This window comes from Choristoneura fumiferana, chromosome 17 (genome assembly GCF_025370935.1).
Source record: "Choristoneura fumiferana chromosome 17, NRCan_CFum_1, whole genome shotgun sequence".
In the NCBI taxonomy this organism is placed as follows: domain Eukaryota; kingdom Metazoa; phylum Arthropoda; class Insecta; order Lepidoptera; family Tortricidae; genus Choristoneura; species Choristoneura fumiferana.
This window is the reverse complement of record NC_133488.1, coordinates 11,424,942-11,446,860: the sequence shown is the minus strand read 5'-3', so window position 1 is coordinate 11,446,860 and position 21,919 is coordinate 11,424,942. Positions and strand designations below refer to the sequence as shown.

The 21,919-nt window shown below is 36.7% G+C and overlaps 5 protein-coding genes across 5 annotated transcripts; 2 read left to right on the top strand and 3 right to left on the bottom strand.

The window, feature by feature from the left end:
* The first annotated feature begins 69 nt into the window (after positions 1-69).
* LOC141437431 (uncharacterized) lies at positions 70-2,710 on the top strand. Its single transcript, XM_074100792.1, has 2 exons — positions 70-706; positions 1,019-2,710. Exons 1-2 carry the CDS (start codon positions 370-372, stop codon positions 1,963-1,965), a joined length of 1,284 nt encoding a protein of 427 aa, XP_073956893.1. The 5' UTR covers positions 70-369; the 3' UTR covers positions 1,966-2,710.
* Positions 2,470-6,215, bottom strand: LOC141437432 (pickpocket protein 28-like). Its single transcript, XM_074100793.1, has 4 exons — positions 6,044-6,215; positions 5,621-5,885; positions 4,195-4,393; positions 2,470-2,732 (listed from the first exon to the last, which is right to left on the bottom strand). Exons 1-4 carry the CDS (start codon positions 6,190-6,192, stop codon positions 2,470-2,472), a joined length of 876 nt encoding a protein of 291 aa, XP_073956894.1. The 5' UTR covers positions 6,193-6,215.
* Positions 6,216-6,433: 218 nt separating this feature from the next.
* Positions 6,434-8,669, bottom strand: LOC141437191 (sodium channel protein Nach-like). Its single transcript, XM_074100447.1, has 4 exons — positions 8,520-8,669; positions 7,078-7,272; positions 6,717-6,870; positions 6,434-6,601 (listed from the first exon to the last, which is right to left on the bottom strand). Exons 1-4 carry the CDS (start codon positions 8,645-8,647, stop codon positions 6,434-6,436), a joined length of 645 nt encoding a protein of 214 aa, XP_073956548.1. The 5' UTR covers positions 8,648-8,669.
* A 648-nt stretch (positions 8,670-9,317) lies between these two features.
* On the bottom strand, positions 9,318-21,008 carry LOC141437189 (sodium channel protein Nach-like). The gene is made up of 11 exons (XM_074100446.1): positions 20,972-21,008; positions 20,099-20,305; positions 19,859-20,024; positions 19,307-19,452; positions 18,198-18,336; positions 18,020-18,100; positions 17,299-17,560; positions 16,740-16,849; positions 14,397-14,524; positions 12,193-12,299; positions 9,318-9,568 (listed from the first exon to the last, which is right to left on the bottom strand). Exons 1-11 carry the CDS (start codon positions 20,980-20,982, stop codon positions 9,324-9,326), a joined length of 1,602 nt encoding a protein of 533 aa, XP_073956547.1. The 5' UTR covers positions 20,983-21,008; the 3' UTR covers positions 9,318-9,323.
* LOC141437034 (acylphosphatase-1-like) lies at positions 12,874-13,410 on the top strand. Its single transcript, XM_074100216.1, has one exon. The coding sequence runs from the start codon at positions 12,966-12,968 to the stop codon at positions 13,269-13,271; it is 306 nt and encodes a 101-aa protein (XP_073956317.1). The 5' UTR covers positions 12,874-12,965; the 3' UTR covers positions 13,272-13,410.
* Positions 21,009-21,919: the final 911 nt, after the last annotated feature.

Here is a 21,919-nt window from a genome sequence, read left to right as displayed (position 1 = left end):
TATTCTAAAATATCACTAAAACATAATTTATTTATTTATTTATTGATTTTATTATTTTGGGTACAATAACATAATGCATGCTTTCGAAATTACAAATATAGTGACTTATTTTTACGTAATTATAATATTGCGGTCTACAAGGTAGCTATATAGTGTACATATGCGTTATCTGGGTACTTTAGTTATTTAAAGTGTATTAGGCAAGCAGCCTCGTTTGAGCGCAACTATCAGTAGTAAATATTAGTTGTTTGATCATTACGTAGTTATGAAAACGAACTTTACAGTTATACCTACTCAGCACTATCTGTACAATAAGATAAAGGAAACCAAGAAGAAAGGAACATTAGCGTCGAAGCCTTAGACATAAAAATGAATAATCGTCAAACGCATTCGTTAGATAAAATTCAATATATCACAGAAGAAAATGTTAAATTAATAGTAACCAAATATGGATATGCAAACGACGACACTATCATAGACAATTACACAGTGAGTTATGCGAGTGATAAAATGTTGGGTTTCCTTGCAGATTATCTGAAGTTACAAATTTCCGTTGTTTCGAATAATGAAAGAAAAGTGATTTTTTGTTTTATCAAAGCTATTTCTAGAACTAATGTGGCGAAAGCAGATATGGTTCATGAGATGGGGCTATTTGAAAAGGAATCACACTTCTATAGTGTTATCAAGAGCAACGTAGAAACAGCAGGTAAGATACTTTAAGTATGATATTTTTGTTTGATAAATTGTTTTGACTGTATAACATAAAACAGAATGCATAACATTTAATTAACATGTACAGACACGTTTTACGAATTAAACTAACGAGATTTTTTACTTGAGACCTCCACTACTAAACATACGTGAAAACAAAGCAATAAAATATTACTAGATTGGTTTGGTACCTTGGCCCATTTAATGCTCTTTTGGATGTTTTGCTTACATAATTTTAGCGTCTAAGTTTGTAGAGCAGTATTTAAAAAAAAATATTTTAAGTATATGCTTGTACTGGACCTTTCAGGTTTGCGGCCATGGAGTCCCAGATTGGTAGCACGACTTGAAGATGCTCTGATTTTCGAAGATTTGTCCGCCTTGCAATATAAACTGCGTGATCGACACAACAAATTCGATAAGCAACATATTTTACAAGCTCTTCAAACTTTAGCTAGATTTCACTCTTCCTCAATCATTTTTGAAGAAAAAAAGAGTAAAGAGTTAGAGCGTCCCTACAGAATTAACGATGAATATGAACAATACCTTGGAAAAGGAGGTTACACGAAAGATAGTTCGTGGTTTGTTCAATGTAGAACTGGAGCTCTAGAAGCTGTTAAAGCCTTCTCAAAATACAAAAATAATAAGGATCTGATGAATAACTTTGATAGAAAATGGTGCGAAGTTTTTAATTCAGCATTAGACTTATGTGACACCTCTACCGAATATAGAAATGTGATGTGTCATCGCGATTTATGGAACAATAACATTCTTTTTCATTATAAATGTCCAAGTGATAAGAATATGGAACCAGATGATTGTATGCTGGTAGATTTCCAAGCAGTACGTTATATGCCTCCAGCAGGAGATGTCATGCAGCTGCTCCACTGTAATTTAGATCCACAATTCAGAAAAGATAATCTTAACGAGTTTTTAAACTTTTATTATGAAGAATTGAAAATAATTCTTTGGAATAATAAAGTTAATATTCATGACATTATGACTAAATACAATTTTCTAATGTCAGCTGAAAAACAGAATCAATGGGGAATTGTAGCGCACGCGTGTTTAGTGCAGACATTTTGGCTGGACGATGATCTCACGGCTGAACATTTCGACGATTCGGGTAAATTTAATGAAAACATGTCGGAGAACAAAGCTAGTTTTATAAAACTAGTGATCGAAAAAGATGATAGTTACAAACAAATGTTAATGAAAGTATTTGACGAGATAATTCAAGAGTATTGTTTAAAATAAATCTAATTAAAATAGTTAGTACTAGGTACAAATAATTGAGTAGGTAAATTTATAACCTATAGAGCAAATCGCACGTCGCCGGACTTACATAGTTTGGCGTACAACGATCGGCTGCAAGAAATCACTTTTACTTTTACCGAATGAAGTTGAATGTTACAAGTTAAGAAAATCTTGTACTTACTTACGGTACAATAATACACAAGTGTGAGCATTATCCTAAGGAGACGAATGTGCAATCGAGGAAATTGAATCACATAACAGAGTGGAACTTTTTCATACCTAATCGCTTTCGCTATGATTTCCTTGGCAGATGTATGGGACGTCAACTTGATATTAGTAGTTCAAAGGTTCCACTTTGGTACGTGAATCAGTTTCCTCGACAGTAAGTATTACATATAAGAAGAATTCTGTAATTTTAAGGAACTTTATTTCTATATTCTGTGATTGAAACATCTCTTAGTAGCTTGCGAATGTTTTTACCAACGAAATTAATTACCAGTACATCTAACTCTTATGAAATTCCAACCCGAGTTTCAATTTTGGCTGTTTCCCGCCAGCTCCAGTGTTTCTGTCATTGTAGCTCCAGTCCTTGTTCGGTACAAACTTGTTGTCTTCTAGACGACGGTTCCCAAACTTTCTGTGCCAGTAATCGATTCCTTTCTGACTGTAGATATCACAGAAAGGGCGAAGTAGCAGAATATAAACTAACTCTACGAAGCTGAGGATGCTAGCTCCAAGAAATAGTCCGCCTGTACCACCAGTTGACACTGAAAATGTAATATTAGTAGCGCAGAGTCCGTTGTTATTTCTTAAAAGCATTAAAATCCTCTTTCTAAAATAATAACCCTCCTTCGTGCAGTCGGGTAAATATCAAGATATTAAAACAACCGCCTTGAATAGTTGGTACTCATGGCATTTCTTAGTTCTTTACCTCAAAAGCATAAATTCCTTGTAGCGAGTCACCGAATCGCGCGCATTTCACCTCGATCGTATATTTAATTACTAGCTTTTGCCCGCGGCTTCGCGCGCGTAGAATTTATCTATCGCGCGCTGTTCCCCCGGGAACTGTGCATTTTTACGGGATAAACTATGCTAAAAATCACGTCGATCCGCCGCACCGTTTCGACGTGAAAGACGGACAAGCATACACACAAAGATACAAACACACACTTTCGCATTTATAATATTAATAAGTATTTATAGCGGTTGTGTCACAATCGTTTACCTATTTTATATTTTTTAAAGTCGCTATAAATTATAGTCGCATTTCACCTCGATCGTGCATGTATAACAAGTATCTAATATTAATTAGAGGTTCAAGCAAACATCGATCGCGGCGAAATGCGTCTAGGGTAAAATAGGTACTACACGAAAAATTAGATGCTACGAATTAATTATACTAATGTAAAAAACAACGTGAAAAATTGCGACAAGTACATGATTCTATTGAAATTTTGTTAGTTCAAGATGAAATGCGATTCGGTGAATCGCTACAAGGAATTTATGCTTTTGAGGTAAAGATTTAACAAATTACTCATGGGCAGCGGTGAATCGGTGATCATTTCCCATCAGATGACTCGCTTGCTCGTTTGCCTCCCTCTCATAATAAAAAAGAGTAAATAAAATAGCGTCAATTGTATGTTTACTCTTGAAAAATTATCAGTCCGTGTGAAATTTGGTCATGTTTCAAATTTCAATGTGTTTTGCAACATTTTTGTTTCTTTATAATCTAAAGACTCCTTCACATTATCATGTTCATCACGGCCTATAAGTCCCACTGGCACAAGCCTACTCTCCGAATGAAAGTGTTTGAGCCGTAGTTCCCATAGAAAGTAGAAGATTCAATTCTTGTCAATCGCACTATCAGGCGCGGGTCACTCCGCGATTTTATTTTCCGCTACAAGTAGATGTCTCTATTTCACTACACGTGCCGCATGCGAGTGAATACGAGTTATGCGGTGACAGAGAGGCACGATTCTTATGCCTAAACGTCACTTTTGTACGGCAGTGAGGCTTCTGTACTTTACTTATTCTGTGATACTATGTCGGTAGTGTCAGACCGAACTTTAGGTTTCAGCCTGTTTTGGAGTAAATTTGAAGTTTCAGTTTCGGTAGCAGCATACTAAGTTTCGGTCGGACACTATCGGAGACCCCTAAACCAACATACAATCATGCCGATATAACAAGTTAAATAAAAGATAGATAAGAGATTGCAAAATTTCTACGTACCAACTAGATCGAGTATACCACGCACAACGTTTCGCCTGTAGCGTTCACTCGGCAAAAATGCTAACTCTATGTGAACTGCAGCAAACTCCGTAGCTGCCGTTGCTTTGAAATCTTTCACTACAGATATTTCTGCTTCCGTACAAGAAGGCAAGCAATCGCAATACAAACCAGGACGACTTGACCACGATGCTTTCAACACCTAGTAAAAACACACAAGTCATAAATGCATAGACCCATAACAATTAATAATTATATTCTGAAGCAATAATAGAGTCAACGTTGCAAGTCCTTTGCATTCGCTTTCGGATAGTGTGTTAGTGACAATTCTTAATTGTAAGGTAACAATGAGCACCTTATAAAGAAAATTTTTAACAAAAAAGTAAAACCGACAAAAAATGGAACCGACTACAAAACCCTTGAAAATATTTTTCTAGGTAAGTAGGTACGTACTAGCTCGAAGTCGGTGACTCAGCACGAGCCAGCAGGAGTGGGACAATTCACAATAGTCGTCTACGTCACCTACATACTATGGGTTTCAATCCCTCCTGCTGGGTCGTGCTGAGTCACCGACTTCGAGCTAGTACGTACCTACTTACCTAGAAAAATATTTTCAAGGGTTTTGTAGTCGGTTCCATTTTTTGTTATTTTTTTTTTGGAGTCGGTTTTACTTTTTTGCTTTTTAGTGATTCGTAGCCAAAGAACATCTCACAACGATTCCATTAAGCCCAAACACGACTTAGTTACGTTGTTTTATAACAGAGTTCCGTTGCCTACCTTCTGGCTTCAGCATCAGATCAGTTCGAAAGAATCATTAACTTAAAGCTTCTGCTTAGTCGCTTATCTAGGTAAGTATATTAATCATGATAATTTAAATTTAACCCGTGAAATACTTGTTATTGATAGTAGTAGTTCCGTTGGTCAAATCTGGTCTTCGTCATCAGTTTCACTTCACCAAATTATGATTTTCAAGAGCAAATGCACGAGCTACTGCTAAATATATCCAAATTACCAAAGGTGTCCCTACAATATTTTAAGAGTTCCCTCGATTTCCTTAAGATCCGATCATTAGATCCTAATTTGCTGCTTATGGGACCTAATTGAAAACATTCCTAGACGAACTCAAAAAAAAAATTTCAAGTCGGTTCATAAATGACGGAGTTCTGAGGTAACAACCATTAAAAAAAATGAAAAAAATACAACCGAATTGATAACCTCCTCCTTTTTTTGAAGTCGGTTAAAAATTAAGAATGCGCTCGAGCTTAAAAAAATTTGACCGAGCGAGCAGGAAGTCATGATCAAAGAAGTTTATCCCTCCTCGTCGCTCACTGAATACTTCCGCACCGCGGTTCCTGGACGTGAGTAGGCATATCCTGCGAAGTCTAGAATTTTCTTTAGTAGGTAATATAATATGACGTTCAATACTTACAGACAGTTCATTGATATGCTCGTTGAGGCAGATGATGCCTTGTACGTCACACTTTAGGTGTTCAGGAACGTTGGGCATGAAATAATTTGTGCAATTACAAAATCTTATCTGGGCGTCTTTTCTGCATTGGACAGTGCAAGAACTGTAAGAGTAGTGGCGGTAGACGTCCAGAAAGTTTTCGTCTGTGTAACGACATTTCCTTTTTTCTGGAGATATGAAACGAGCACCTTTGTCATTTTCTATGGTTCTTATTGAAATGTAACGCCTGTAAGTTTATTATAATTAAGATCCCCAAGACGAATAGACGCCAGTTAGTTTTGAAATGTTATTGTTTTAGTTATTATTTATTTACTATGTTAGTAGCTATATCATTCCGTTTGTAGTGTATTATGATATGAATAATACCTAATAATTGAAACTTACTTTTGTGACACTTCTGGTCCAATCGTCAACACGTCTGACCCTAGCGTCGTCTGAGATGGAACCTCTTCTTCATTAAGCACGTAGACATTACCAGTTATCAACACATTAAACTTAATGGCTCCAGGACCAGTAGTTTTATTGCTCACCATAGATAATTTCGGCGGGTTAGGTTCTCTGCAATCACACACACTTTATCTTACTATTAGTTGGTAAGATATACTCGTAGTTCAATTTAAACTGACTTTAATTAAGGATATTTTTTTAAATTCGGTTGTATTTTCTATGTTTTTCTACTTCAGAAGTCCATAATTTATGTACCGATTTCCAATATTTTTTTTATTTAAGAAAAAAATATGAAAACCCTTTTTTGAAGTTAGTTTTTTGTTATAATTATATCTGAAGCAGTCTATATAAGACTCTGACTTGCCTGCCTTGGATAGTATTTATTGCGAAGCATGTACCAAGCTCGGTGTCCATCGGTCTAAAATAATCACAACAAGTAAAAGGAACATCGTTCCATGAACAATTAGATAGACTTTGTTCGCAGGGGGTTCGAACCTGAAAGGCATATAAACATCCCATCACTAAAGTATAAGGTACATGATGTCAAAAATGTCCAGCCTAATAAATAAGTTTGGTTATTTTTTTTGGAAAAAGTATCTTTATTTGTTACCAAATTGGCGTAGTAGGTAAGATTGTCTTTGATGCAGTCGGGCAGGGGATCCTCCAAGCCACAATACTGCGACGTGTAGTAAGTTATTCCTTTGAAGTAGGCCAATTCTTTTAACACTTCTTCCATGTTAAAGTCATGGTCTTCTCCCCACAGCCTAAACACAAAAGATTTTTATTTCAGTCAGATTTTCCTGCATTTTTCTTGTCTTTTTAACACGCGAATACAAAAAAGCAAAAGCGTCTGGTTGATTCACACAACTGATGACCAAAGGGCCGGACCTATCTCACTCAAAGAACTAAATTCCTACTTAGAAATTTAGCTTATTGTTTCTGTGTACAAATCAATCACGGAGCAAACTTACATGTCTGAAATATATTCAATGCGGGCAGTGTTATCATGTTCACAAATAGCTACGGACGGGAAGTCGGTGTTCCAGTCCTTATAAGTGGTTTCAACGACGAAGGATATGGGATTATTTTGGAATGCATCGTATTGTGCCGCTATCAGAAGAGACGAGCCATACCAGGACATTATAACAAATATTAACCAGAAAATCCTGTAAAATTTAAAGAAATATACCGTCGATGCAAAAATAATAATTTCTTGCAATATCCATCCATCCATCCAGATCCAAAGTAAAATATTTTGGGTATCAACAATTCGATAGAGAATTAATAAATTTAATCTACCTAGTAGTTATATTTTACTAACGGCGTCGACAGCGAACTCCTGAAACTGAATAACTTACCTATAATAAGTTTCAGCCTAAAAGTTAAATTTACATTTATACTAGCTTTTGCCCGCAGCTTCGCCCGCGTGGAATTCGGTTATCGCGCGCTTTTCCTTCGGAAACTGTGCATTTCTTCGGGATAAAAAGTAGCCTATGTCACCTTCTGGCCCATAAACTATCTCTATACCAAAAATCACGTCAATCCGTCGCTCCGTTTCGACGTGAAAGACGGACAAACATACAAACACACACACACACACTTTCGCATTTATAATATTATAAGTATGGATTTACTTATAGTATCTTAATACTAGCCATTATCCGCGGCTTCGCACGCGTAGGTAAACCATTAGATTTGACAGTTGAAATTCCTACATTTTACAAAATTTTCATGGGAATTACCAAAAATTACATCATGGTTTTCATTAACGTTACATAAAAAATACCCGTGCCAAATTTTATATAAATAATCATTGTGATCGAAATTTTGGAATTTTGTCCCGGTTGCGTGAGATTATCGGAATAAAAAGTATGTCAATGTATTTCAAAAATTCAGGGTGTCTACTATACCAAATTTCATCCAAATTCATTCGACAGATTTAGCGTTAAAGAGTAACAAACACACGCAAGTCTGCACGCACGCACGCACACGTGGTGTTGATGGAAACTTAATGCATGCGACGCGTGGGTAGCAAGGCAACATAAATAATCTTTTGGTGGTAATAAAATACTTATACCTAAATGAGATATTATGGATTATTATTTCTTAATAGCTACTACACCTTGCTAGTGGACAGTTCTTCACAGTTGCCAAGCAGTGTAGTAGTAAGCGGCAATTACACTGAGTCCATGCGGCGAACGCAAAAGTATAAAGAAAACGGTAGTCGGCCGCATTGCGAGCGACAGCTGTCACCGCCAGTCAAGCCGCCAAAGTAGTTTGAAACAAATTCGGCGACCGCATTAGGTGAACGACGCAGTGTAATTGCCGCTTTATGCGTAAATGACCGCGTCTGGGGCCCGTGATCCCAAATGCGTACCAACTATATATACTCAATACAGCTATATAGACTCACCTTTCAACCCAATGCCTCTTGGAGTCAGCAATGAATCTAAAACCATGAATAGAAGTAGTTTCTGGCAAACTCTTAATCCCATTCCACCAGATATCGACGTATCTTTTCAACGTTGACTTGGAATCCATGGCTAATGAGCTACGCTTTGTGACTTCGAACACGTCCGAAGGTAAAATTAAACCAAATTATGTGCGATGCGTAATTTCACAATATTCGTACAATACACGGGATAATAAATATTTCATTTACTAATTACACGGCCCATTCCAAGGGCTGAAAAGCTCGTCGGAACGTACACAATGAGATTCTTATCGGCGTGGAAAAGCCGCAGATGTTTAATATATGTGCCGTTATTACGATTCATTTTTGCTTTTATTTTTATCTTTTCAAACTAGAGGTATATTTGGTTGTACATCACATCATCGTAAACTTTCTAAGCTTAGCGATTTAAACTAGGTAGGTACTAATAATTGCTTCCTACAATAAAAATCGCTTTTCAATCTAGAATAGCAAACATATGAAAGTGAAGGATTAATTTGAAACTTTTAAGGAACCCATTGAACTGATTGGGATTTAAAAACAAAGGAGCAACTGAAGCTTAGTGCTTGGAAATTAAAATCTGTGGCAGGCCGCTTGAAACCGAACTAACTGGAGGTGAATGGGAGAGGTCTACGTCCAACAGTGGACGTCCTACGGCTGATATGATATTGATGATTTATAGTACAAATTTATAGTTTGATTATGATATATCTTCTTAATAATTCTAAATAAGCCTACTAGAATCTTAATATGGAAGAGACTTTTCTATTGGTTGTTGTCATATTTATTTCCAGCGTTTCCGAGCTCATTCCAGTATATCGGCCTGTATCTGGTGATGGGTTGGATCTGCGCAGGAGTCGGTGGTTGAAGAGCTGCGATGTCGCGGATCCTCTGCCGCTGCCGTCGTGCATTCATCTCTCGCATCAACTTCACCGTGAAGAAGTAGAAGAACTCGAGGACGGAAACGAAACTAAAGCCGGTGACAAAGCCGCAGGTTGAACCTATATTACCTGAAACAATTGTGATCTATACTAATATTATAAAGAGGAAAGATTTGGATTTTTGGATGTTTATTAACTCAAAAACTAATACACTGATTTAAAAAATTCTTTCACTATTAGAATGCAAAATTATTCCAAAGTGCCATAGGCTATATTTATTACCAGAAAAAATTTGGATTCCGTACTAAAACTTTAATAATGTAACTCAAAGTGTAAAAAAAGTTGCCATGAAACATCTTTCATCGCATGCGCTGTGGAAACTATTGTTGATAGAACAAAAACATGTTCCACGATATTAAAGAATATATTAATTTAATATCTATAAAAAACTTTGCGATACCACATGTCCAACTATCGTAGTTATTTCACTATAACTACTTTTTTACATTTTAAAATAGTCTCCTGATGATAAGAGTTCACCACCGCCCATAAACATCTGCAACACCAGAGGTATTGCAGATGCGTTGCCAACCTAGAGGCCTAAGATGGGATACCTCAAGTGCCAGTAATTAGTTTGTAGTTGATTGAAATGCCGACTAAAATCAGATCATGTTAGGTATCCATAACTTTGTATTAATCCTTATCCAAATAAATAATTTTATATTCAAGACGGTTCAATAACTGTAGATAACTTTTTAAATTATTCAAATCGGACATTCCCTTCAAAATATATTACGAAATTAAAAATATCAATCTAACCAAAAAATGCATTTACTCTACGTTGACGCGCCCCGGCTTCGCGCGGGTCGGGTTCGGGCGTAGGTATTGGGAAATGGAGCTGAAAAATGTGTGTGAAGTGCCCTTGATTTGAGACCTTTTTATTAGTTCTGTGCCCGAAGGGTGATAAAATCGGGACCCTATTACTAAGACTCCGCTGTCCATCTGTCTGTCAAAAGGCTGTATCTCATGAATCGTGATAGTTAGACAGTTGAAGTTTCACAGATGATGTATTTCTGTTGCCGCTATAGTAACATATAGGTACTAAAAAACAACAGATTAAAATAAATATTTAAGGGGGGCTCCCATACAACAAACGTGTTTTTTTTTGCCGTTTTTGCTCGATATTAATAACGGCAACAGTATTTTGCTTGAAATATTCACAGAACATTTATTTTCATATTCATTCACTTTAAAAATAAATAATTAAATTAAAATAAAATAAATATTTAAGGGGCTCCCATCCCATACAGCAAACGTAGTTTTTTTGCTGTTTTTAGGGTGCCGGAGCCAAAATGGCAAAAACGGAGCCCTTATAGTTTCGCCATTTCTGTCTGTCTGTCTGTCTGTCTGTCCGTCCATCCGTCTGCGGCTTTGCTCAGGGACTATCAATGCTAGAAAGCTGTAATTTTGCACGAATATGTATGTAAACTATGCCGACAAAATGGTACAATACAAATTTCAAAAAAAAAATTTTTTAGTGTACCTCCCATAGACGTAAAGTGGGTGGGTTTTTTTTTCTCATCCAAACTTGTAGTGTGGGGTATCGTTAAATAGGTCTTTCAAAATCATTAGGGGGTTGTTAAAACGATTTTTCGATTCAGTGATTTGTTTGCAATATATTCAACTTTAAAGTGCAAATTTTCATTAAAAATCAAGCCTCTAAAATCTAAACCGGTGGGTGGAAAATTTTGAAAAAATTCAGAATGGTAGTAAGTTCATCAAACTTTCAAGGAAAACTATAACGGCTAAGTTTGCTTGAGAATTATTAGTAGTTTAAGAGTAAGTAGCAGCCTAAGGTATAAAATATACCTAAACTTGGAAGATTCCGTATAAAATACGAAATTCTTAGAAAAATATTACTTATTTTTTTCGTAATGGCTGCCTTTGGGCGTGTCCGACACGCTCTTGGCCGGTTTTTTGCTAATGTCTATTGTATAGGTATGGAACCTTTCGTGCGGGAATCCGACTCGCACTTGGCCGTTTTTTTATTTTGCCCCTGCGAAGCCGGGGCGGGTCGCTAGTAATAATATATTATATTATTTAAATATAGTCTATTTACTTTAGTTCTTAAAAGTTCATCATAAGTGCAGTTTACGTCCGATCCGCACCCACCCGTGAAAATACGGACCGGAGTATTCGTAGAACTACCTGCAGAATATAGTTATATTCTATTTGTTCTAAGATGATTCAAATGACACATGATGATTATGTAACTTTGTGAGGCGGTAACTAATTTTTTATTTTTTTTCCAACAGATATAATGCTTGAAAAAATGAAATCACATTGAAACTGCTGATTGTTCGAATATTTGAACTAAAATTTGCTAACAAATTGTTAAGTTATAGCGTAGGCACTGTGTTATATTAACTTGCTTTCTTTAATGAACGCCCTTACAATGTTGTTTCAATAGGCCGCAATTGCTAGAGGTGAGCGTTATCGGAAAAATTAAAGCGGTAAAATATACGAACTTATTATTAATTTGCAAGATTGTGCGTCAGAGTCGGAAAGTGACACTCCAAGTGTTGAATAAATTATTTTTTAAAATTTAAATAAAACTTTCAGTTCGATAGCGGTTACGCTTACCAACAAATAAAGCTATTGCCACTTTTAGCACTAGGTACATGCAAAAGTATCGATAGTTTGCGTAACAGTAGGAGGGACTTAGTTCCGTCAGTTACGCAGTTACTACTTACTAATTAAATCAAACCATTTCATAATAACGTTCTGCCCGTAACAATCCGCAACTTCTTTTGCATATTTGACGTGTATAATCGAGGCTCCGGTAAAGTTAGCACCCACACTGAAACAAACCGAGGTTTTAATGTGCGCTCAACATTATTCCATAGTCATGCTCAGTTCTCGAGTCACTTTTGTTGTTCAAGCTAGATTGCCAGTCTGTTTCACTAACTTGTTTTTGAAAGCCAGCTGGCTGACTGTAACAAAGTAATCTTATTTTTGGTTTTTGCAACATGAAAATACTATAAAGTATTGAAACTGCTCCATTGCACCTAAACAGAGTAACGACTTTTTATTAGTCTGCGCGTACACACACTTATTGAATCACCGAAGCTAAAGAGTGGCTGAACTATTTATTATTGCGCAGATGGTAAATACCAGGTAATAGAATAATGGTTTTGGTTTCTCACGGTCTTTAATAAAGTCGAAGGGTAGGTAAGTAGACGACAGCTTTTATAAATCAACATAATTTGCTTAAATCAGGTTTAATATAAAGTGCCTAAATTATTAAACTGCTTTTAGCTTTGATAGAATTTGTTAGAAGTTTATACAAAACTCGTAAACATAGAAAATGCTTAGCAACCTTCTTGCATGTACATAACTGGCATAAACAGCTTTCGTTTCCCGAACAACAAAATAAACACAAAACAAACAAACAGTAACGTCATGTATCTTTGTGGGATTTTATATTTTTATTGATCAGTTACCTAAAACTCAAAAAATAATAAGAATGGCGGTTAATAGAAAAGCGGGATTAACTACAGCTGATTTTGAGGTTTACGGCAAGGTCCAAGGAGTATTCTTCAGGAAACATACGGCGAAGAAGGCAACTGAATTAGGCCTTCGCGGATGGGTGATGAACACTCCCCAGGGCACGGTCATCGGCCAACTGCAGGGTGCTCAAGGAGCTATTGAAGACATGAAGATCTGGCTCCAAAAGGTTGGCAGCCCGAAGTCGAAGATTGAAAAGGCGGCATTTAGAAACGAAGGGCCAATTAACAGCTGCGCTTTTAGGACCTTTGAGATACGCCGATAAACGTTTGCTTGTTAAAATCGTAATTGTTTTAAAAAAGCTTTTATCTCAAAAATGTTTAAGCTTAAGTGGACTTAAATTAATGTGAAAAAGTTTTTTTTTCGAAGTATCAACTTTATCAGTCTAATAAAAAAAAGACCAACTTAAGTAGTTTTCTTTTGAAAATCTGACTTAAGTAGGTAGGTGGGCCAAAATAACGCATGGTCCCCACCAGACTAAGTTTTTTAGAGTGCCTACAAGAAATACTAACAGTTTCGCCATGTTCGTCCGTCCGTCAGTCTGCGGCTTGCTTAAAGGCTGTTTAGTGCTAGAAAACTGATTGGGTTAAATAAACATGCTGACAAAGCGGAAAAATGAAATTTGAAAAAAAAACCTGAAAATTCGTGAAGATAGTACTTACTAGCTCATAATATTGTATTTCAAAGGAAAACTATGACAGCTTAGTAGGCTTTACAAGTTCGCATAATACCATAGTACGGAACCCTACATTGCGCGTGCTACGACACGCTTTTGGCCGGTTTTTTTATTAATCAGTCATGTGCTAATTAATTTGCAATAATAAATGCTTAAAGGGCTAATACTCTATTATAATTTATAATGTTTGCTGCAAGGGCAACTTTAAGCTAACTTTGAATCTTTTGAAGCGTGCGTGCAGTGCTTCACATGTGCAATCTGTATCCGTACCCGTACCTAGACAAGATGGGCGACTTTCTAACTCACTCTTACGCGTAAAACTCCCCTCCTTCCCATACCGTTTCTCTTTTCTACAACGCAAGTAAAACCCGTACATCGAATTGCTTGACAAGGGAATTTATTATGACACTTACTGTGAGAACGTTCTACAGTGGGTCAGAAATCAAATAGTTCGACTGTACAAAGATTAACATAATGATAATAACGATAACAAATACAATAATAAATAAAATAAATGCAGTTTTACTATAAAAAAACAATTAAGTAAGGTCATGGTAAGGTAAGTATGAACGAATTCTAAACAAAGCAGATAGTTTGTAGAAAAATAAATAGGTAGGTAACTAATATAAGATGAGCTCGTACCTAAGTGTCAGCGTGTGGCCAGCCAACGTTAAAAAAAAAGAAATAATGCATGCAGGTTAAACAGTAACTTACAGCCAGTCATCCCTGTCTCTATCAGGCACGATGTTGAGGTGGTCGGGAAATATGAGGACATTGTAGAAGGCATAGCTGTAAGTGGTCTTGGAGCAAGTGGGGTAGCACATGGGGCACGATATGCCTTTCTGTCATTTCCAACTCTAAAAAAGATGAATGGGGTAAATTTGTGGCCAAACTGTGATCGACTGTAGAAAAAATCAAATGAATTAGTTGTTACTGGACTTACATGCAGTCGAACCGTTCTTATCCCGTTTAACAAGGTTTATTATTTTTGAGCAGTTCGACTTAAATAATAACACTAATATCCCACTAATATAAATGCGAAAGTTTGTAAGTCTGTGTGTTTGTTAGTCTGTGTGCTGAGTCGATTTAGACGAAATTCGGTATACAAATAGTTTGAGTCCCGGGAAGGACATAGAGGATAGTTTTATCCCGGAAAGTTGCATAGTTCCCGTGGGATAGTGAAAACCGAATTCTACGCGGACGGAGCCGCGGGTAACGGCTATTTTCAATTGATTGTATCATAAAATTCGGATTGGTTGTTTACTGGTCAAAAGAAGGCCAAAAAGGTACCACAAAATACTCTTTACTCGTTAGATACCTCCGAGCACTTGTGACAGGAGATGGTAAGGCGCGTTTCCACTTCTGGCAAAAAGTGTCAATGACAAGTGTTGTTTTTCAGAAAAATATGGCGCTGTCCATTGGAGGCCAATTTTGCCAGTGTCTAGTAGGTTTTGCCGTTGTACGTTAAAAAAATCTAGAAAACGAAATATGAGACGTAATGGTGGATGAACGATGACAGCGCGAATCCCAATGACAAGTTGCATAAGAAAAATCTCCGCTATGTGCGTGTTCCGCATTTGTGTTTTGGCTTAGTGTAAAAACGTGTTGATAATGCTGGACATTAACCTTGATGCTAATATTTGATAGTTAAATAGAAAGTTAAAGTCAGGATAAATAGAATAATTCAGTTCAATAAAAATCCGACTTTCCGAATTTGCCATTCGGTTAATAATTAATAATAATGCTCTGTTTTTACACAATGAACGTTTTTACAAATGTAGTTTATAATGGTTTTCTATATGTAATAATTTATAGAGAATTTCGTATTTGTTGTGCTATTTCAATAGGTACGGTATTTGACAACTCCTGAATTTGCCATGTCTTATATATTATTATAAAAATACAGTGTTTAGCAAAGAGATAACTTATATCGGTTGAAAATTTGATCTATAGTGATTTTTTTTTAAATCTATGTACCTCTCTTTTTCTAAAACGCTTTTCTCTATGCAGCAAGTAAGTCTTTCTCTGTCTAATCTTGAATTTCAAACCTTTATAACTTTGTTATTCGTAAAGATAGCTTAAAAATTGTTTCTCTATTCGATAACAGATATTGTGAAGTTTTAATTTATAAAACACTAGCTGGTGCCCGCGGCTTCGACCCCGGTGCAGATTTTTTTTTAATTTTCTAAATCTTCTTTTATAAGAACCTTCTCCTGACAATAGCAAACACAACAAAAAAAGAATTAGCGAAATCGGTCCAGCCGTTCACGCGTGATGCCGTGAATAAGGGAAATAGGGATTAATTTTTATATATTAAGTAATCAAAAATAGTAAATACCGTATTAGCTTTAGTACCCATTATAATACAGCCGTCTTTACATTTGGCACTGAATAATAAAGTTCCATTGGCAATTGGTGTCAAGTGTCCCATGATATTTATTTATTTACATTAATGGATAAAAAAAAAATTGATTAACTTTTCGGGTGCCGTCGTATTCCGATTGAGCTCCGACTCTTTCCGACGAAAATACATAATTGACTATAATGTATTTGATAAAAATCTAAAGGCAACTCCAGTAATAAGTATTTTATATCAAAAGCTGTATTTTATAATAACACGAGACGCATCGTAACAATGAATCAGTATTTAAGCGGAACACCATAAATTTCATCACCGGCGAATGCGTCGCCATGTTTAATGATTAAACATGACGACGCAAAGGTCTCGGATTGGCCCAATAAGTATTAGGTAATGTGATTGACCTTGCATTGCATTCATTCCTCTGTATAAACGAGTCTGTTCATCTAACGCCATAGGAATTTTATAATCTGACTAGTAAATGAATAATAGATGAGCAACCACAAATGTTTTAATGTCGCTAGTAACGGGTACCGGGAACTTTCTCTGGCCGGCTTGATCCGCTGTCCTTGCGGCGAGATATTGCATCTCTATGTCTCTTATACCGCTGTTATCATGAGTGTTCTGAGGAGTTGTTCGATCTATTGCCTTGCCTGCTGAAGTTTCTGCATTGCACCACTCGCAACCGACTTTCTTACCACCCTCAGGGCATCAATAGCTGACTGTCTACTACAGTTCGTTTCTTGCGGAATGTCCTCGTCTGTCAGACCCTCAACTCTACTAGTACTTATGGTGCTGAGATGGAGCGCTGTCATTTATGTACCGCAAATCTCATCAGAACGATTATCCATAAGATTAATAAGAGGTATTATTATTATGACAGGCCTAATTCATATTTCGACCTTGCCATGATTTAGTGGCTCGAGATAATTGATGTAGTAGCGTGATGTTTAAATGTCGATTGCGGAATTCAGACTTAAGTAATGAATTGAGTATGAAGGTACAAGTCAAATTAGTTAAGTAGTTATGGCTTTCGGTTTGTTCATTTTGTTTTTGACGGTGCCGTTCGAAAATAAAGTTTCTGAATAATCTCTTTTTTAACCCCCGACGCAAAAAGAGGGGTGTTATAATTTAGAGTTTTGTACCGCGTCCTCGATGGTGATAAAGGGAACCCTAATAATGTTTGTCCGTCACAGGGCTGTATCTCAAGAACCGTAATAGATAGACAACTAAATAAATATGATCATGTGTAAGTACTCAACTCACCGTAAAATATTTTGAGGCAAGGTATATCCCTTATATTGCACGTCCGTCCATTATTATACTTCGGCATATTAAAAGGTGTGCAATTGCACTTAGCAAGGAGGAACAGCATACGGCATTTAAGCATACAGTCGCTATGGGTGTAAAAAGGGAGGTAGGAGGATTCATCGTAGAATAAGCAACTCCGAAGTTTGACAGAAACGTGCTGGATATCGCGGGATGCTTCGGTGAAGCTGGCTGTTACCATTACCACCATCTGAAAACAGACGCAGTAGAAACAATGGAAACAATGAAAAGCTCAAACTGACCCACTAAAAGTAGAGAAACATTTTTTTACACAAAAAATAATTTTATTAAATTTATTATGGGCCACAGAAAGTTAATTCCAATATGTTTCCGTGTAACGCTTCTTACTGATCAGTTTTAAGTCGGTGTCAAGCTCATTAGATAATACGTAGGTGAGAAAGATAGATAAATAGGTACTAGGTTTACTCCCGCTGGTTCATAAGTGGGGCACCGATTTTGAACAGATCAGTAGTACTCGTATAACTCGTATAGCGCTCACAGAAATATATTTGAATTTAACGTTCTGTGGAAACCAATCAAGTTTTTTTTTAAATAATTCTACAGAATTCAGTTCCTTTTTTATTTTATTTTTTTCATATTTGTGGTTATTTGGGGTCAATTAAGGTTTTTAATATTTTTGTTGACTTACTTGTATACTAGGACTGATAATTTTCATTGCATAGCTGCCACTAGGAGCGTCAGGAAAATCATAAGCGTCCGAAAATTGCAACTGAAATAAGAAAAGTTTTAAAAACCTACGGTTATTCAAAAACCAGATACCTACATAAAATTCTGCAGAAATATGTTATTCACAAATAGCCACTTACTATAGCACCCAGTGAGGGCATATTGTAAAAGAAATCGTCTTCATCGTCAGTTTTAAGTAACACTTTCAATCCTTGGTCGAAATCGAAGGAAGATTTGTTGCCATACTTGTACATGTCCTTGCCTCGAGTATCGCTATTTCTGTTTGAAGTAGGTATTAAATTAAATATGATTAACCTCCTTCTTCATACTTCCACCTACATATAAAAAATCTACCCTGAAGTCCTCCACTATAAAAGATCGCAGGATGTTGAGCTTTTGGGAGAAATCTACACTTTGTCTTCTGATATAAAAACTTAACTTTTAGACATGAAAGCCTTGACACGTTCTTGGTGACGGAAGCTAGGGATATATGTACAAGGTGTTAATTAAATAACTGAATACCAGAAAGTACCTACTTTGCTCAGAATCGAGAGTAGAATCGATTACACTATGTTTTAAATTAGGTTGTGTTTGTGTTCGTAAATCCCTTTTTTATTGTGCCCAGTCGAAAAGTTACGACTACTTACGACTGCAACAGGCGCCACTTGAATATTTTAGCGAGGTTGCATACTATTTCTATAATTTAATACTGGACGTTTTGCTGTCAATGTGTGATTTAAGCTTGATTTAAGTGTGATTTTGATATGCACATCATCGTTCATCCTCATCCTTCATACGTCTCATATTTCGTTTTCTAGAATTTTTTTACCGTACAACGGCAAAACCTACTAGACATTGGCAAAATTGTCCTCAAAATTGTCAAAACAACAACAAGTGTGATTTTCTTCTAAAAACGTCAAAGCGCAACTGACAAACTGACAAACACAAATAATGAGTGTAGAGTTAGAAGTGAAGCAGAATTGCGCACTTAGCAAAACATACGAAATACACATATCTTTTAAAAAATGAAGGTATTTAAAAATAAATGCAATGAAAAAATATTTTTTTCAGGATTAAAGATTTTTTCCGGGAATGCGAAAAGGGCATTATCCTAAGGCTATCGTTACGCAATAGTTTTGCTTTAATTTAGTTAGACCCATGATACGAATACAATCACGATGCCACAGCTTTCGCCTTAGTATAAGTATTTGTATGTTTAAAAATATATTATTGTAATTTTTGCACGCACTCTTCAAATATATCGGATGCCCGTAGGTAGTTGAATGTGCAGCAATATCCGTTCATAGTTAGGCGAAAGTTGAATAGATGACTGCAATTTTCAGCTTTTTCATTCCACGCACATCTGATTAGTAGATCGTCGCAGCGAGGCGTCAACTAAAAACATAACAACAAAATTTGCCAAAGATAAAGAAATAAATATTAAAATTTATAAAGCCCCCCGTGCTATCTTTGGTCGCCATGTAGTAACCGTTACCAGGGCTGAATTTAGAGGAGGCCATTGCAGGTCACCGTCCAAAAGGGAGGGCCCGTACAATATATTTGGCTTTCGTCGGGTCAAGAACTTTATTGCATGAGCCTTGTCTGTCTAGAACCCATTTCTTAATTTTAATCATTAACCCAACTTGCGTTTCTTTACTGACACTTCGTTGACACTTACTTAATCTTGGCATGCAAAACAATAGAGCGCCATTTTCATCGATGTTCTGTAATTTCCTGGCTGTTCATAGCTTTCTTACTTAGAACTTAAAATTAAAAATAATAGGGATGATACTCAACGTACGTTTCGCATTAACTCTGTGACGTCATATTCTCCCAAAGCATAGTGGAGCTGCATCGTACGCATCTCGTCATCAGTCATAACCTGCAGGTTGTATAACTGGCCCAAACCAAAGAGAAGTGACATCATCTCCGTTTTGTTGTACTTCTTGTTGCGCTCCTCTTCTAGGCTGTACATAAAGCCAATTAAGTAAAGGCCTACCTACTTAAACGTGTTCTAACAATTTTGTAATGATTGACTTACAGTCTGTCAGCAAGCTCGCTCGCGGCACGCTTGCTAATCCTATTATTTGAGCAGATACCGACAGCGGGGAAGATGATGTTACTAACAGAAACGCCCTCAGGCATCTGCGTTGTCACCAACGGAGCTTTGTAGTAGTTACTGAACGTAACCCAAACTAAGGATACGGAACAGATGAGCGCGCTGATCAAGGTTATGACCCAAATGATCCTGCGAAACGATAAGTGCACTTACGTGACGTAACACTATTAAGTAACGTAATCTCCGACATTCTGCAAAAGGCTTGTAATTACGACAAACAAGACTAAACCGGCAGCAGCAAACTAAACAACTTTAAAACAACTTGCAATAACGTTAGTACGAACTGGTATCTCAGTACTTTCACATCAGGCGCGTGCGCGTACCTCTCTATGGGCGTCGTCCTATCGTTAACTAAATGCTTTAAACCGCAAATCGATGATTCGGAACAATATTCCTTAACCACTGTCTTGATACTGTCTTTTAATGCTTTGTACTTGGTCTGTACCGGGGATTTATTCCGGTAGCGATGCCGGTATGTTAAAACGCTTGGAGAATTTTCGATATTCATATTTGACGGTTAGTTTTGAATCTATTCGAAGTCGATTTTGGTAGTGTTACTACAGTTTACTTACCTACTCATTTAATGACAGTTCAAAGCATGCTACGTGTGCTAGTAACTACTTCAATAGCAATTATTAAATATTCTATTCTCGCGATAAAAATCAAGCCTCTACTCGATGTCAGGTCATTTGTTTTGATTGATCGATTCTTCTCATGTTAACGGTTAAAAATACTAATTTTGTTTTAATTGACCTTAACTTATGATTTATTTAGCCTTCTAGGAAATGTATTTACCAGCTGGTCATTGGTGTCCACAGCAACCTTTCTACTGTATCACGTGCTCTACTCACTAAGCTCGTTGCAAAACAAGTTGCCAAACAAAAAAATAACCATCTTCGTTCACCCACATTCTCTCGAGTATTGCTATACCTTGTATTACGATGCACGGTGTTCTCCATGCGAAGTACACGACCGGCGGCCGGTACCATTCCGTCAGCAATCAACGTGCGTAAATTGATATAATTCGGTCGGATAAGTAATAATTTAGAAGTAGTTCCAAACTTGAAACTTGAGATGTGTCGACGGAGCGGAGCTTGGCACATTTAGTTCATTACATCATTACGGTCATTACCACATAACGAATATTTCAGACAATTATAATACTACGACAGGCAATACACGATCGGCGAGGTCTTATCACCTTTCTCTGAGCCAGAGCTGGCGCCAGTCACGTGAATTTGCGCAAACTAATCTACTTACATTCTCAAGTATAACAGAAACAATTAAAATAAATGAGCACGTCATTTCGCACGAGGTGTTTCATAATTGAATTAGGCTTCCGCTTGCCAGTGATTTGCTTTGTTTTAAGGCTGACCGTGAATAAAAACTGGCCAAATGTGAGATTCAAGGTATCGGCACAAATTTTAAAGCCTGCAGGAAATAAGTTTGTGCATCATGATCATGATACTTCTATGAAAATATAAGTATTTTTTCGTATCGATAATTTATTGACCTTTGTCTTTACTTATTTATTTTATTACCAAATTTCATAATTCTACACCCAACAAGATGGAGCGACGACCTGGTTAAGATCGCGGGATCGCGGTGTATGCGGAAAGCACAAGCCCGGTCTGAGTGGAGAGACTTGGGGGAGTCCTATGTCCAGCAGTGGACGTCTTTCGGCTGACATGATGATGATGATAATTCTACACTTTTCATAGATATCTTCAAATTTGTACGGAA